A 15,211-nucleotide genomic window follows, 5' to 3' on the forward strand; every position below is an offset into this window, starting at 1 on the left:
ACACGTTACCCCCAGAGGAACAACGCGCTTGTTTACCAGACATCACAAACTTCAAAATGTACCCTGCCAGGTCACTCCTACCTCTCTCCCTCCTCTTGTTACACATGCTAACAACCGCACAAGGTAGGTCTGCAAACGGTCGTTCAAGCTCTTGGGGCAATGGGTGGTAGTGAAGAGTAATTGGGTCGTTAGATTACTTTGAAAATTGGTGAATGTTGGTCAAGGCGAGTCCTGGGCCTTGATGGCGTGTGTGTGTGTACTTGGCATATCAATATTTTCTAAGTATTTTGAGCTTTTTTTTAATACCATTTATAGACATTTTACTTCAATATAAGGTGTTGTATTTCCTCATACGAGAGAGAAGCCTCGTAAATATATGTTAATCATTATTAAACCTTCATATTCTACACTAATAATGTAGGCCAGAATGGCATTCTATTATTAAATCGCAAATTAAGTTTTTTAATTAATAATGGAGGAAGACGTCCTTCCCAGCACTGAACCAACGTTAATCAATAGATATATTAAGACTTGGATAGACATAACGGTATTGTATAAGGTCGTGAACTTGTTCACCTTTAAGGATGGGGTCACCTTTATGCTCCGTATATATATATATATATATATATATATATATATATATATATATATATTAGAACAAATATTAAGTGATTATAGTATATCTGGGAAAATATGAAGTTATACATAAAATTATGGGATTCTTTTACTGATAAATCAACAGAATCTCTTGACCTCCTCAAGTATCATGTACAATTACCATTTGGGACATAGGCCTGTGTGGAAGTTGAAATTATGTTTTTCCTGTTGATTTTTCGACATTTTTTGCTCAATTTTGACCTTCATATTTACAGAAGTCTTCGTGACATTTTGAGATATCACCTCCCATCTTCCAGCGACACTGGGAACCCTTAATGAGAAGTTTGTAGCGATTTGTGATAGAAATGAAGGTCTGAATTGTTCAGAACATATCAAAAACTACTGGAAAAAAATTTATGCCGTGGCCAAACCAAACCTAACAATGTCTGAAATGGTGATCATACCACCGAACCTCCCTAGAATTCGAGCTTTATCTTAATATTCGTTGATTTTACTCAAAATATGGCAGCTATACCCATGATTGAGTACTGCTCGTGTGGTTCAAGTTATTGTCAAACAGATGACACAGTGATCTATCCTGCAATCCCCAGAGGAATTTTCTGTTGGTATATTTCTACCATTATTTTGGCGACTAAGCTCAGTTGATTATTTTAAAGTTATTTTTCACTTTTATGTTAATTATCCCTCTATATTTTTCTTGATATACATATCCCTGTTAATGCCTTATTTATTATCATCCATAAAATTAAATCTCAATTCATATCCGCAATTATTACTGTATTTGTTAAACTTCACAGAACAAGATCATTCCATATCCAGAGCTAAGAGTTTTGTGTACCTGAAATAGACTTACTGAAAACATTTTTGATACGGTAGAGATTATAGCAAAGGGTATCATAATGTGATACAGGAGAAAAAAAACTTGAAATATACACACCTATTATAGTAAAGCTCTTCCCAGGATTCATGAATAAAGGAAAACTCGTACACTAGATACAGAAACGCAATGATTGGGAAGTCTACAAGGAATGATGTACAGTCAGAGATCAGGTGTGGACAGTAATTATATGGAAATAAAACAAAATAGTGTGAGAAATAAATGATAATAGGTGAAGGAAAATCCAAAGAAATTTGCAAAATTGAAATTTGAAACAAAGGCAGGTACTCATGCCATATTAAGGACTGTAATAATAAATTTGTCATCTTAAGACAGTTAAAAGGATGGTGCATTGGGTATGATTTTACATGTGTGCTAACAGGTGAGAAGAAATGCTTGGTTTCGACAAAAGTTGTTTCACCAACCTTGGACACCTTGACTATTATATATTTTTATGTACAAAGCTCCAAAAGTTTACATTGAGGCTAGGCCATAATTGAAATATGGTAAGTGTCAATGGGAGGAATAAGGAGCAAAGAGAATTTTTTTTTCCTAAATGTGATGAAAGCATGGGGTAATTGAGCAACAAATGTATGGTGTCCTCATTGTCATATTTGCGTCATGATTATGATGGGTCTGAAGATATGACGAATTGTGTTTGTAGTGTTGTAGAGATGGATGGTGTCGAGCATGGGTGGGAGTGTGACTCGTATGTTTGAGGATTGTGGTTTCTGATATTTATACGTCTGGTGGGGTGGTGTTTATGACTAACTTGGGAGGATGATTGTCTAGTGCTTGGCCAGTCATCTCAGTGTGAGTGTGTTTTTACATTGTAGTAGTTGTTGGGCATAGGGATTCTGTGAATAGAATTTGCTAAGATTGAGATAGATGTACGCTTTTTATTTTGACTTGGGGCAGCCAGTGATTGTTGTGAATGCTCAGTTGTGTGTAGTTTTCAGCTTTATATATATATATATATATATATATATATATATATATATAATTAATTTGATTTTGAAAGGCTGGATAAAGAGGCAGGTTTGCGGTAGTTTAGGTTGGAGCTGATGAAATGTTTGTAGAGGATTCTTTTTCATGCTCAAATCTGGTATTGTTAATGCCCTTAGGCATTTGCTCTATAGGATGTTGTTTGTGTAGGGAATGTCATGTGCATGTCGTATGTGATGCATGGAACAGTTGGTGCTTTGTTCGGTGGGAGTGATCCCTGTACAAGGTGACTGGAAGGGGTTGGCTGGATTTGATTCTGTCTGGGATTAAAAGGGTGGATGAAGACTTATATGGAGATGTGGACATTTTGTTCTAGATTAGCCATTGAGCCACGCATAATGTTGCTACTGTGGTGTGGAGAGTTGTGATTGTAAGGTTTCCAAGGAGAGGAGGTAATGGGAAGTCATGTAGGAAGATGCTGAAGAAGGATGAAGAAAGAACTGCTCTCTCGACAACTCCACTGTGGGGCGAGTGAGTTTTAGAGGTGAAGCCTTTGTGGATGACTGTGGTTTTGCAGCCAGCTACGAAGCTATCTATCCTCTTTTTATTTTAAATATCATTACCTATCAGGGGCACAGTATGTCTGCTGTGCTTTCATGTACTGTTATGCTCCATCTAATGAAGACATTAATTTTAGCATGAAAGTTGAATTCATATAAATCTAGAACGCTCTCCTAAACCAAAGTTACTTGATGAAGAAACAGAAGTCTCTTGATAATTCTCAAAACTAATTACAAATGTCTCAGCTCAGAATATGGGCCTCTAAGTCATAAATATATTGCCTCTGTTAATTAGTACTCTGATGAAGTTCTGACATTCCTCACTTATATAAATCTATGTTTTCACTATTACAATTCTTCTCATAAGTACACTGTTGAAATCCAGTTTATAAAAATCTCATCCTCTTTCAGACAAGAATAAGGATATATTGTGACATGAAATGCAAGTCCTTCCGTTTTAGTATGGAGGAGTGTAATTACCTATTATGTAATGTACAGGTAGGGACTTCCTCACTCATAGAACCCAATTTGTTAAGCTTTCTTTAGTAGCATTTATAAGAAATTTTAAACTCCAGTATAAAGTCTACGTGCAGTTTCATTACTTACCGATTTCCTTCATCCACAACTTCAACACTACAGAAGTACTTTGCATCTTTTCTGATACAGTCCTTGCTTAGTTTCTGGTGTGACCCTCTTGTTCCTTTTTATTATCCTTTAAAGAATTGTTCAATGTTGATATTGGCAGTTTAATTAAGAATTTTTTTTTTTTTTTATACTTTGTCGCTGTCTCCCGCGTATTGCGAGGTAGCGCAAGGAAACAGACGAAAGAAATGGCCCAACCCCCCCCATACACATGTACATACACACGTCCACACACACAAATATACATACCTACACAGCTTTCCATGGTTTACCCCGGACGCTTCACATGCCTTGATTCAATCCACTGACAGCACGTCAACCCCTGTATACCACATCGCTCCAATTCACTCTATTCCTTGCCCTCCTTTTACCCTCCTGCATGTTCAGGCCCCGATCACACAAAATCTTTTTCACTCCATCTTTCCACCTCCAATTTGGTCTCCCTCTTCTCCTCGTTCCCTCCACCTCCGACACATATATCCTCTTGGTCAATCTTTCCTCACTCATTCTCTCCATGTGCCCAAACCATTTTAAACACTCTCTTCTGCTCTCTCAACCACGCTCTTTTTATTTCCACACATCTCTCTTACCCTTACGTTACTTACTCGATCAAACCACCTCACACCACACATTGTCCTCAAACATCTCATTTCCAGCACATCCATCCTCCTGCGCACAACTCTATCCATAGCCCACGCCTCGCAACCATACAACATTGTTGGAACTACTATTCCTTCAAACATACCCATTTTTGCTTTCCGGGATAATGTTCTCGACTTCCACACATTTTTCAAGGCTCCCAAAATTTTCGCCCCCTCCCCCACCCTATGATCCACTTCCGCTTCCATGGTTCCATCCGCTGACAGATCCACTCCCAGATATCTAAAACACTTCACTTCCTCCAGTTAAGAAATGTAAAGATATTAAGTCTTACCTGATTATTATCCCTCCCAGAGTGGGCTTCTAACCTCATCCTCAGCTGTCTTGTTTCTGTTACCATCTTTGTTGCCCTTCCCTCTAGTTCCTTGTGTTTCTCTAAGTGTGGTGACAAAATTTTAGATGCATGCTCTAATTTGGGTCTGTTAAAAGCTGCAATTATTTTGTGGAACATTTCCTTATCATGTACTTAAAACTTTTTGTAGTATTAACCAGCATATTATTTGCCTGAATTTCATGAAATGCACATAATGAACTCTAGCTTATATAAGTACTTTATAAGTATGTCCATTAGTACTGAAATGATTGTTTTGTCCTAACATATTTTATAATATTCTCAGATGCTTTTCACATAATTTTGTCGAGACTAAATGTAGAGGAGGATATGCCAATACTTTTTGGTATCTGATCAGCAAACGTATTAGTGCAAACAACCAAGGCAATGCAATCCCATTTATAATCAATTGCAAGAGAATTTAATGATCAAGAAAATGTTTGACTTAAAAAGCAAGAATTTTGATGATTAACTGTCTGTTCTAGATAACTTATACACTTGTGCATCCTCCCCTTACTTTACAAATGTGTAAGTTTTTCTTGCTTGTTTGTGATTTACAAAGCTAATGAAGTTGTCAGAAACAGGCAACTGATCCTTGGGGGAGGGGGGGAATCCTTGCTTAATTCCTTTTTCTGTTCCTCCTTTTGAAAGATATTAAGTTACACTGTAGAAGAAGATTCCAGCCCCCCTTGTAGTTGCTTTTTACAGCACACAGGAAATGCATGGGTAGTATTTTTCTCATACATCCCTAGGGATAAACATTTAGGCAGTGACTTAAATCAGATGTTTTCCTTTCCACTGGAATTAGATGTTTCTTAGTTGAATAGGTTCACATATATGTAGCAGCATACACTTGATATACAACTGCAAATATCTTGATATGTCACTATTGCCATATGGGTTACCCACGTGCATAGTTTGACTCAACTCATGATGGCAGCTATCTATAAGATTTACCATACGTTTTAGAACATATCCAACTTTTCATGAAAGAAAGAAAAAGCACAAGTAACTGACCCAAGTTAAATGATGCATTATTTTTCTTAATTGAGGCTTTAGCTCTTAATTATTGAAATAAAACTCTTCACATTTACAGATCACAATAAATAAAATAGTGAACAAGCATGAAAGAATAAACAAACAAAACTGGTAACTCAAATAACAAGCATTTGCAACAATTTAGCATATAAACATATGATCCTTGCTGTTACATCACAATTGGTTACCTTAGTCTTTTTCCAATGATTCTTTCCGCTTTAATATTCTCTGACTACAACATACTCTGTTACTGATAAAATATTTTTATTCCAGGTATAAAATGCTGGTTTTGCAACAGCATGTTGGACCCCTTCTGCAGTGATCCATTTGATAATTCAACTGCTACCCCAAAAGACTGCAGTCTGGAAGGGGATATGCCTCATCTTCGTGGGGTTCCTGCTACCATGTGTCGTAAAACAAGGATGAAAGGTTAGTTATTGAGCTATTAAACTGTGATTGCATTAGCTATACCTGTTGATCTGGTTGACTTTCCTCATGTCACCTGAAGATGATGATCCCAAACGAGCAAAATAAGTCATGAAGCATAAGCTTATTTCTGATGTTGTTACTGAGGTTTTTATTTAAGGCTTTCTTCTTATGTGTAGATATGCTCTTTAGATGTTCATAGGGCTCAGTCCTTGGAAGAGAAGTGTAGGTTTTGAAGAATGAAAAGCCTTCTCTCCAACATTGATCGAGCCCTAGGGATATCTGTTCAGGATTCCCTCCCTTCCCTTTCTTTCGTGAAAATCTATTTCTTGATTCCTGACAGAACAGGCCTGAGGCACAAATAATGGTGGTAAACAATGAGTAGTGATGGCAAGTTCAATCTTGCCAATTTACTTTCAAGTCTTGAGCAAACTACTGCATGGTCAGTAAGCCCCTGTGAATGAATATCCACCAGCCTTACATCTTTTATGATGGTCACAGAAGACAAATCTTCATGGATACACATCATTTTCTTTGGTAAAGTGGATTTTAACTCTGCCTGAAGCAATTTTTCTCTACTCATCAAGCTCTGCTTTCAGTAAAGGAATGGTCTTTAAATCTTCAAAACTTACATTTTGAATGTTTCTTCCATACATGGTATCAACTGATTATTCTGTAAATATAAGTGTAAAAGAATGTTATTTCTAGTTAAGCTAACACTTGTGCACCTCTCTATGGATAATAGATGTAATTTGTGTTTATTAATGCATTGTTTGTGTAAATTTATTGGTGGTCATGTTTCTTATACATGTAGAGTTTGTGTCATTCAGTGTGTAATGTTATCACAGTATGTTTGCATTCAGTATATATTTACAATTGGAGACGTTAAGCTACTTTATTAATGCGAGTGCATGATTTCCTTTCTGTAACTTTCCTTGTGCATGTTTGTAAGTTGTGTTCATGCAACATTTATTACTCGAGACACCAAATTGTTTCTCTTGCTAGTTTGGTATGTTTGGAGTGATTAAAAGGGTCTTCTTGGTAAATGCCCTTTCCCCCTTTTTGTTTTATCTCCAGTACAATTTCAAATGCAGAGCTGCCAACCTTGTAAAAAAAAAAAAAAAGGGGGGGGGGGGAACAAATGGCAAAAATAAGGGATTCTGAGTAAAAAAAAAAATGCAAAATGAAACATATAACCACGTGCAATAAAGGCTGCATTTTGAATACAGGAATTTGTGATGTCCACTGATCATGCTGTTATGCCATTCATTTATCTACATGTGGATAGTCCACAATTGTTCACATTAAAACCAACAAAGTATCTAGTCAGTAGTGTTTCATTTTCAGTCCTCGAACTAAGTCAACAGAGGCTCTAATGTTTGTTTGTCTGCACATATTCAGTCCTGGATAAAAAGCTTTTTGTTATAAGCAGTAGTTGCCAGATTGCACTTCTTCAGAAATTTATCACAACTTCACTTGACAAGTCATATGTGATATGTACAACTACAAGCCAAAACATCAAAACACAAGGACCCAGTTTTCCCATGTGGGAGATGGCTGTAACATTGTGACCTATTCAAACTCTTCCATTCTGAATTGGTCATTGTCTAATTGATTTTCCTTGTCATATCGGTTTTTAAATGTTTTACACAGATATGATTTGGCATTTGTTATGGTAATAGGAACATTTTCACTGGTTTGTTAGAGAATAGCTGCACTAAATTTTGCAGGAAAGGATCAGGTTTATACATAGTACTTCATTTTATCTGAATTAATGGTTTAGGCTCTATTAAACTGATATGATGATGTAACTTATGCACTGATGATTTGATTTTTCTTACAAAATTTTTACTCTTCATTTGCCTGCCTGGATACACAAGCTATAGATGTGATCGCAGGATAAGGCCTTCGTGGTAATTTCCACGAATTGATCAGAAAGTGACATGTCCAACTGTTATTTTGTACACTGCATTAGTACTTGAGTGTGCAATGAGAACATACACTATATATTGATCAGTGCACTCTAGTGAACTTCCCATACATTACATACATAATACATGAACATGACCAGAATGTGAAAAAAAAAATTTACCAAGTTGAGCTGCCATATTTATTTCAAAGTAATAAACAGGCAGAAATATAATGGTTGGCAGCTCTGCAAATGTACTAAAGAACATTAAATTAATATTAAATATTTGAATTTGTTATCAGCAGCTAATTTTTATACCTATGATATTCATATATTTATGATTATTGATAATTGAATTTTTTTGTGGAAAATTTTATGTTAATTATGAAAGGACATAGGAATTTATTAGTATGACGACCAAGTAACCAGAAATGTCTATCTGTTGTGTATATCATCTACCTTACATCGCTGAAGTGACAAGTGGCAAAGTCTGTTTTGTACACTTAAGAAAACTCGGGTTCTCAGGAAATGATTTGATTACTATCCAAATAGTTGAACGTCTGTAAGGTTTACTTTGATATCATGGAAGTGGGAGTACAGTAGAGTAATAAAAATTAGAATGGTAGCATTACAGAAAGTCATTATTTCATTTATTTTTTCACTATTCCATTTCACCATTGCTTAATTTTTTTCTTCTAAATCTTCAGGTAATGAATTTGATTTTTTTTTTTTCATACTTGATTGCCATTTCCTGTGTAAGCTAGGCAAGGCTAAGAAACAGACGGACACATCCCCTCATATACATATATTTTCATTTATTATTATTATACTTGATCGCCATTTCCTGCTTCAGGAAGGTTGCACCAGGAAACTGATGAAGAATGGCCCATCCACTCATACACATAAATGCCCATACATGGACATATATACACATGTACATATTCGTACTTGCTTGACTTCATCCATTCCTGGCACTACCCTGCCCCACAGGAAACAGCATTGCTACCCCCAGGAAAAAAAAAAAAAAAAAAAAAAAAAAAAAAAAGGCCGCATTTGTTCACACTCGGTCTCTGTCATGTATAATGCACCAAAACCCAAGCTCCCAATCCACATGCAGGCCTCACAGACCTTTCCACAGTTTACCCAACGTTTAACAAGCCCTGGTTCAGCCCCATGACAGCACGTTGACCCTAATATACCACAGTGTTCCAGTTCATTCTCTTCCATGCAAGCCTCTCACCCTCCTGCATGTCCAGGCCCTGATCGCTCAAAATCTTTTTCACTCCTCCTTTCGCTTCTGACACATACATCCTCTTTGTCAACCATTCCTCACTTGTTCTGTCCATATGTCCAAACCGTTTCAACACACCATCATCTGCTCTCTCACCCACACTCATATTACCTCATCTCTCTTACCCTTTCATTACTTACTTGATCAAACCATCTTATATTTCATTACCAGCACATCCACCCTCCTCCATGCAACCTTGTCTATAGCCTGTGCCGTACAAAGATTTATTTTTGTTCTTAGAACTACTTTTCCTTCAAACATACCCAATTTTGCTCTCCAAGATAGTGTTCTCTCATTCCACATTGTTCAGCATTCCGAGAACCTTTGCCTTCTCCCTCACCTTATGACTTGCTTCTGCTTCTGTGGTTCCATTTGCTACGAAGTCCACTCCCAGATATCTAAAGCACTTCACTTCCTGCAATTTTTCTCCATTCAAACTTACATCCCAACTAACTTGTCCCTTCTGAACCTAATAATCTTGGTTTTATTCATATTTACTCTCAACTTTCACACACTTTTCCATAGTCACCAACTTCTGCAGTTTTCTCACTCAACTCAGCCACCAGTGCTGTCTCATTGGCAAACAACAACTGACTCACTTCCTAATCCCTCTCATCCCCCACAGACTGCATACTTGTCCTTCTCTCCAAGACTTGATACCTCCCTCACCACCCCGTCCATAAACAAATTAAACTAACATTCACTCCTCTCTTCCTACTCATGCATTACACCCTTGATAAAAACTCATTGCTTCTAGCAGCTCATCACCCACACCATATATTCTTAAGAACTACATAGAGCATCTCTAATTAAATCTATGATATGCTTTTCTAAGAATTTCTCACACACATTCTTCAGAGCAAACATCTGAAACCACACTGCTCTTCCCCAATTTGATGCTCTGTACATGCCTTCACCTTCTCAACAGTACCCTTCAGGAATACTCAACAAACTTATACCTTTGTAGTTTGAACACTCACTTTTATCCCTTTTGCCTTTATACAGTGATACTATTCATGCATTCTTCCAATCCTCTGGCACTTCATGATCCATACATACACTGAATATCCTTACCAACCAATCAACAAGTCACCCTCTTTCTTAATAAATTCAACTGCAATACCATCCATTCTAACTGTTTTGCTGCATTTTATCTATGTAAGGCTTTCACCATCTTTTCTCCCTTACCAAAAAGCACTCTCCACAACTTACACTTCGCATACCACTCCAACTTAAACACCCTACATCTGCCACTCTATCTTCAAACACATTTTACAGCCCTACAATATACTCCATCTTCTCACTTCATCACCATCTGTTATCACTTCCCCTTTTGCCCCGTCACTGACATTCCCATTTGTTCTCTTGTCTTTCACACATTATTTACCTACTTCCGAAACATCTTTTTATGTCCCTAAAGTTTACTGAGACTCTCTTACCCCAACTCTCATTTGCCCTTTTTTTTTCAACCCCTGCACCTTCTTGATCTCCTGCTTCTTTTTCTTATACATCTCCCAATCATCTGTGTTATGTAAGTACCACTCAAATGCCTCTCTTTCTCTGTCACTAGCAACTTTACTTCATCTCACCACTTGGTACCATTTCTAATCTGCCAGCCTCCCACCTTTTGCTTGCTGCATGCATCTCTTGCACATGCCATCACTACTTGCCCAAATACCCTCCATTCCTCACCCACTCCCCTCACTTCATTTGCTCTCATCTTTTGTCATTCATCACTCAATCTCTGGAGGCATTTCTTCACACACATCTCTTTTCCAAGTTCACTTACTTTCTTCTCCCTGACATTGTTTCCTCTTTTTCATAAACATATAAATCTTCACCATTGCATCCACAGGATAGTGATCAGATATACCACCATTTACCTCTCTCAGCACATTTATATCCAAAAGTCTCTCTTTTACACACCTATCAATGAATACATAATCTAATGATACCATTTGACCATCTTTCCTACTCACATACACATACTTGTGTATATCTCTCCTTTTAAACCTGGTATTCCCAGTCACCAGTCTTTCTTCAGCACAACGCCACAAGCTCTTCACCATTTCCATTCATAACACTGAATACACCATGCGCACCAGGTATACACCCTCAACTGCCATTTCGCATTTAAATCACCCAACAATATTACCTGGTCTTTTACAACAGAACTACTAACACACTCACTAAGCTGTTTCCAAAATACTTGCATAAGCACCAGTAATCACCCATCTCTAACCCTCCACTTTCAGTTCTACTCACATCAATCTACAATTTACTACTCCTTCCTTAGCTGTTGCCCCTTTCACCAACTACTGAATTAAGTTTTTCAAATTCAGTATGTCCCTAAAATTAACAGTTACAGCAACATGTATTGTTGGACCTTCTGAAAAAGCTATCTTTTCTTCTGGCTTCTGCCAGTTCAGGATAGCCTTGGAATATATTTTAACTGAATGAATGAAACTCCTGTCCTTTGGATGCATTAAAGGAAATACAGTAAACAAAAAGTTTTTTTTTTTTTGTAAAATAAAGATGTGTAATATCAAACAATAAAGAAAAGGAATTAACACATAAGAAATACTGAATATGGCTCATATTACCAAAAGGATTCCTAAAATTTCTGTGAGATATATATAGGAGTAAAGAACATGACAAAAAGATGTTTTGGAAGGAGGTAAATGTGTGAAAGACAAAAGAACAAATGGGAACATCGGTGAAGGTGGCAAAAGAGGAAGTGATAACAGGTAGTGATAAAGTGAGTATTTTGAAAGACTATTAAATGTATTTGATGATAGAGTGGTAGATGTAGGATGTTTGATTAGGGGTGGTATGCAAAGTGAATGAATCATGGAGAGTGGTTTGGTGAAGGGAGAAGAGGTAGTTAAAGCCTTGCATAAGATGAAATGTGGCAAGGCGGCTGGAGTGGATGGTATTCTCATCGAATTTATTAAGAAATGGGGCGACTCGTTTATTGGTTGGTAAGAATTTTAAGTGTATGTATGGATCATGTTAAGGTGAGCCTTCAAACTACAGAGTATAAGTTTGTAGAGTATACCTGGTAAGTTGTATGGTAAGGTATTGATTGACAGCATGAAGGCATGTACAGAGCATCAGACTATAGAGGAGCAGTGTGGTTTCAGAAGTGGTGTCTGTTTAAAGAATGTGTGTGAGAAATACTTGAAAAAACTGATGGATTTGTATGTGGCATTTGTAAACCTGGAGAAAGCATATGATAAAGTCTTACGAATATAAGGCGTGAAAGGAAAGCTGCTGGAAGCAGAGAGGTTTTTAACAAGGGTGTAAGGAGAGGAGAGAGAATGGTTCCAAGTGAAGGTTGGTCTGTGATGTCACTATGGTTGTTCACTTTGTTTATAGATGTGGTGTTGAGGGAGGTAAATGCAAAAAATTAGAAAGGGGGCACATGCTATGCAGTCTTGGGGGGATGAGAGGGCCTGGGAAATGAGTCAGTTGTTTGCTGATTACAGAGTACTGGTGGCAGATTTGGGTGAGAAACTGCAAGAGTTACTGACTGAGTTTGGAAGATTATTTGAAAAGAAAAAAATGAGTGAATGTGAATAAAAGCAAGGTTATTAGGTTTAGCAGGGTTGAGGGATAGGTTTGTTGTGGTGTGTTTGAATGGTGAAAGTTTGGAAAAGTTTTGTGTTTTAGATACCTGGGACTAGATATGGCAGTGAAAGGAAGAGAATCATAGGGTTAGGGAGTGGGCAAAGGTTCTGGAGGCACTGAAAAATGTGTGGAAAGAGAGAACGTTATCTGTTTGGGCAAAAATGGGAATGTTCAAAGGAATAGTAGTCCCAACAATATAATATGGATGTGAGGCATGGGCTACAGACAAGGCAGTGTGGAGGAGAGTGGATGTGTTGGAAATGAAATGTTTGAGGGCAATTTGTGGTGTGAGGTGGTTGACCGAGTAAGTAATTTACGGGTAAGAGTATTGTATTATTGATATTATACTTTGTCGCTGTCTCCCGCGTTAGCGAGGTAGCGCAAGGAAACAGACGTAAGAACGGCCCAACCCACCCACACACACACACATGTATATACATACACGTCCACACATGCATATATGCATACCTATACATCTCAATGTATACATATATATACACACACAGACATATACATATGTACACATGTACATAATTCATACTGTCTGCCCTTATTCATTCCTGTCGCAACCCCGCCACACATGAAATCCCCCCCCCCCCCCCCCATGTGCGCGAGGTAGCGCTAGGAAAAGACAACAAATGCCACATTCGTTCACACTCAGTCTCTAGCTGTCATGTATAATGCACCAAAACCACAGCTCCCTTTCCACATCCAGGCCCCACAGAACTTTCCATGGTTTACCCCAGATGCTTCACATGCCCTGGTTCAATCCATTGACAGCATGTCGACCCCGGTATACCACATCGTTCCGATTCACTTTATTCCTTGCACGCCTTTCACCCTCCTGCATGTTCAGGCCCTGATCACTCAAAATCTTTTTCACTCCATCTTTCCATCTCCAATTTGGTCTCCCACTTCTCGTTCCCTCCACCTCTGACACATATATCCTCTTGGTCAATCTTTCCTCACTCATTCTCTCCATGTGCCCAAACCATTTCAAAACACCCTCTTCTCCACCACACTCTTTTTACCACCACACATCTCTCTTACCCTTTCATTACTTACTCGATCAAACCACCTCACACCACATATTGTCCTCAAACATCTCATTTTCAGCACATCCACCATTCTCCACACAACTCTATCTATAGCCCACGCCTCGCAACCATATATCATTGTTGGAACCACTATTCCTTCAAACATACCCATTTTTGCTTTCCAAGATAACATTCTTGACTTCTACACATTCTTCAACGCCCTCAGAACTTTCGCCCCCTCCCCCACCCTATGATTCACTTCTGCTTCCATGGTTCCATCCGCTGCCAAATCCACTCCCAGATATCTAAAACACTTCACTTCCTCGTTTTTCTCCACTCAAACTTACCTCCCATTTGACTTATCCCTCAACTCTACTGTACCTAATAACCTTGCTTTTATTCACATTTACTCTCAGCTTTCTTCTTTCACACTCTTTACCAAACTCAATCACCAGCTTCTGCAGTTTATCACCCAAATCAGCCACCAGTGCTGTATCATCAGCAAACAACAACTGACTCACTTCCCAAACTCTCTCATCCACAACAGACTGCATACTTACCCCTCTTTCCAAAACTCTTACATTCACCTCCCTAACAACCCCATCCATAAACAAATCAAACAACCAAGGAGACATCATGCAACCCTGCTGCAAACCAACTTTCACTGAGAACCAATCACTTTCCTCTCTTCCTACACGTACACATGCCTTACATCCTCGATGAAAACTTTTTACTGCTTCTAACAACTTGCCTTCCACACCATGTATTCTTAATACCTTCCACAGAGCATCTCTATCAACTCTATCATATGCCTTCTCCAGATCCATAAATGCTACATGCAAGTCCATTTGCTTTTCTAAGTATTTCTCACATACATTCTTCAAAGCAAACACCTGATCCACACATCCTCTACCACTTCTGAAACCACACTGCTCTTCCCCAATTTGATGCTCTGTACATGCCTTCACCCTCTCAATCAATACCCTCCCATATAATTTACCAGGAATACTCAACAAACTTATTCCCCTGTAATTTGAGCACTCACTTTTATCTCATTTTTATCCCCTTTGCCTTTGTACAGTGGCACTATGCAAGCATTCTGCCAGTCCTCAGGCACTCACCATGAGTCATACATACATTAAATAATCTTACCAACCAGTCAACAATACAGTCACCCCCTTTTTTAATAAATTCCACTGCAATACCATCCAAACCCGTTGCCTTGCCAGTATTCCCAACAATATAAT

At 38.1% G+C, this 15,211-nt stretch overlaps 1 protein-coding gene across 1 annotated transcript in view; it reads left to right on the forward strand.

Annotated features, from left to right (window-relative positions):
- Nucleotides 1-15,211, forward strand: part of LOC139764666 (UPAR/Ly6 domain-containing protein crok-like) — a 24,012-nt gene continuing 8,801 nt past the window's right edge. Inside the window, exons 1-2 of the mRNA XM_071691536.1 lie at nt 1-123; nt 5,945-6,100. Coding sequence (XP_071547637.1) covers nt 57-123; nt 5,945-6,100 — 223 coding nt within the window. The 5' untranslated portion in view covers nt 1-56. The remainder of the gene's footprint in view (nt 124-5,944; nt 6,101-15,211) is intronic.

This window comes from Panulirus ornatus, chromosome 50 (genome assembly GCF_036320965.1).
Source record: "Panulirus ornatus isolate Po-2019 chromosome 50, ASM3632096v1, whole genome shotgun sequence".
In the NCBI taxonomy this organism is placed as follows: Eukaryota; Metazoa; Arthropoda; class Malacostraca; order Decapoda; family Palinuridae; genus Panulirus; species Panulirus ornatus.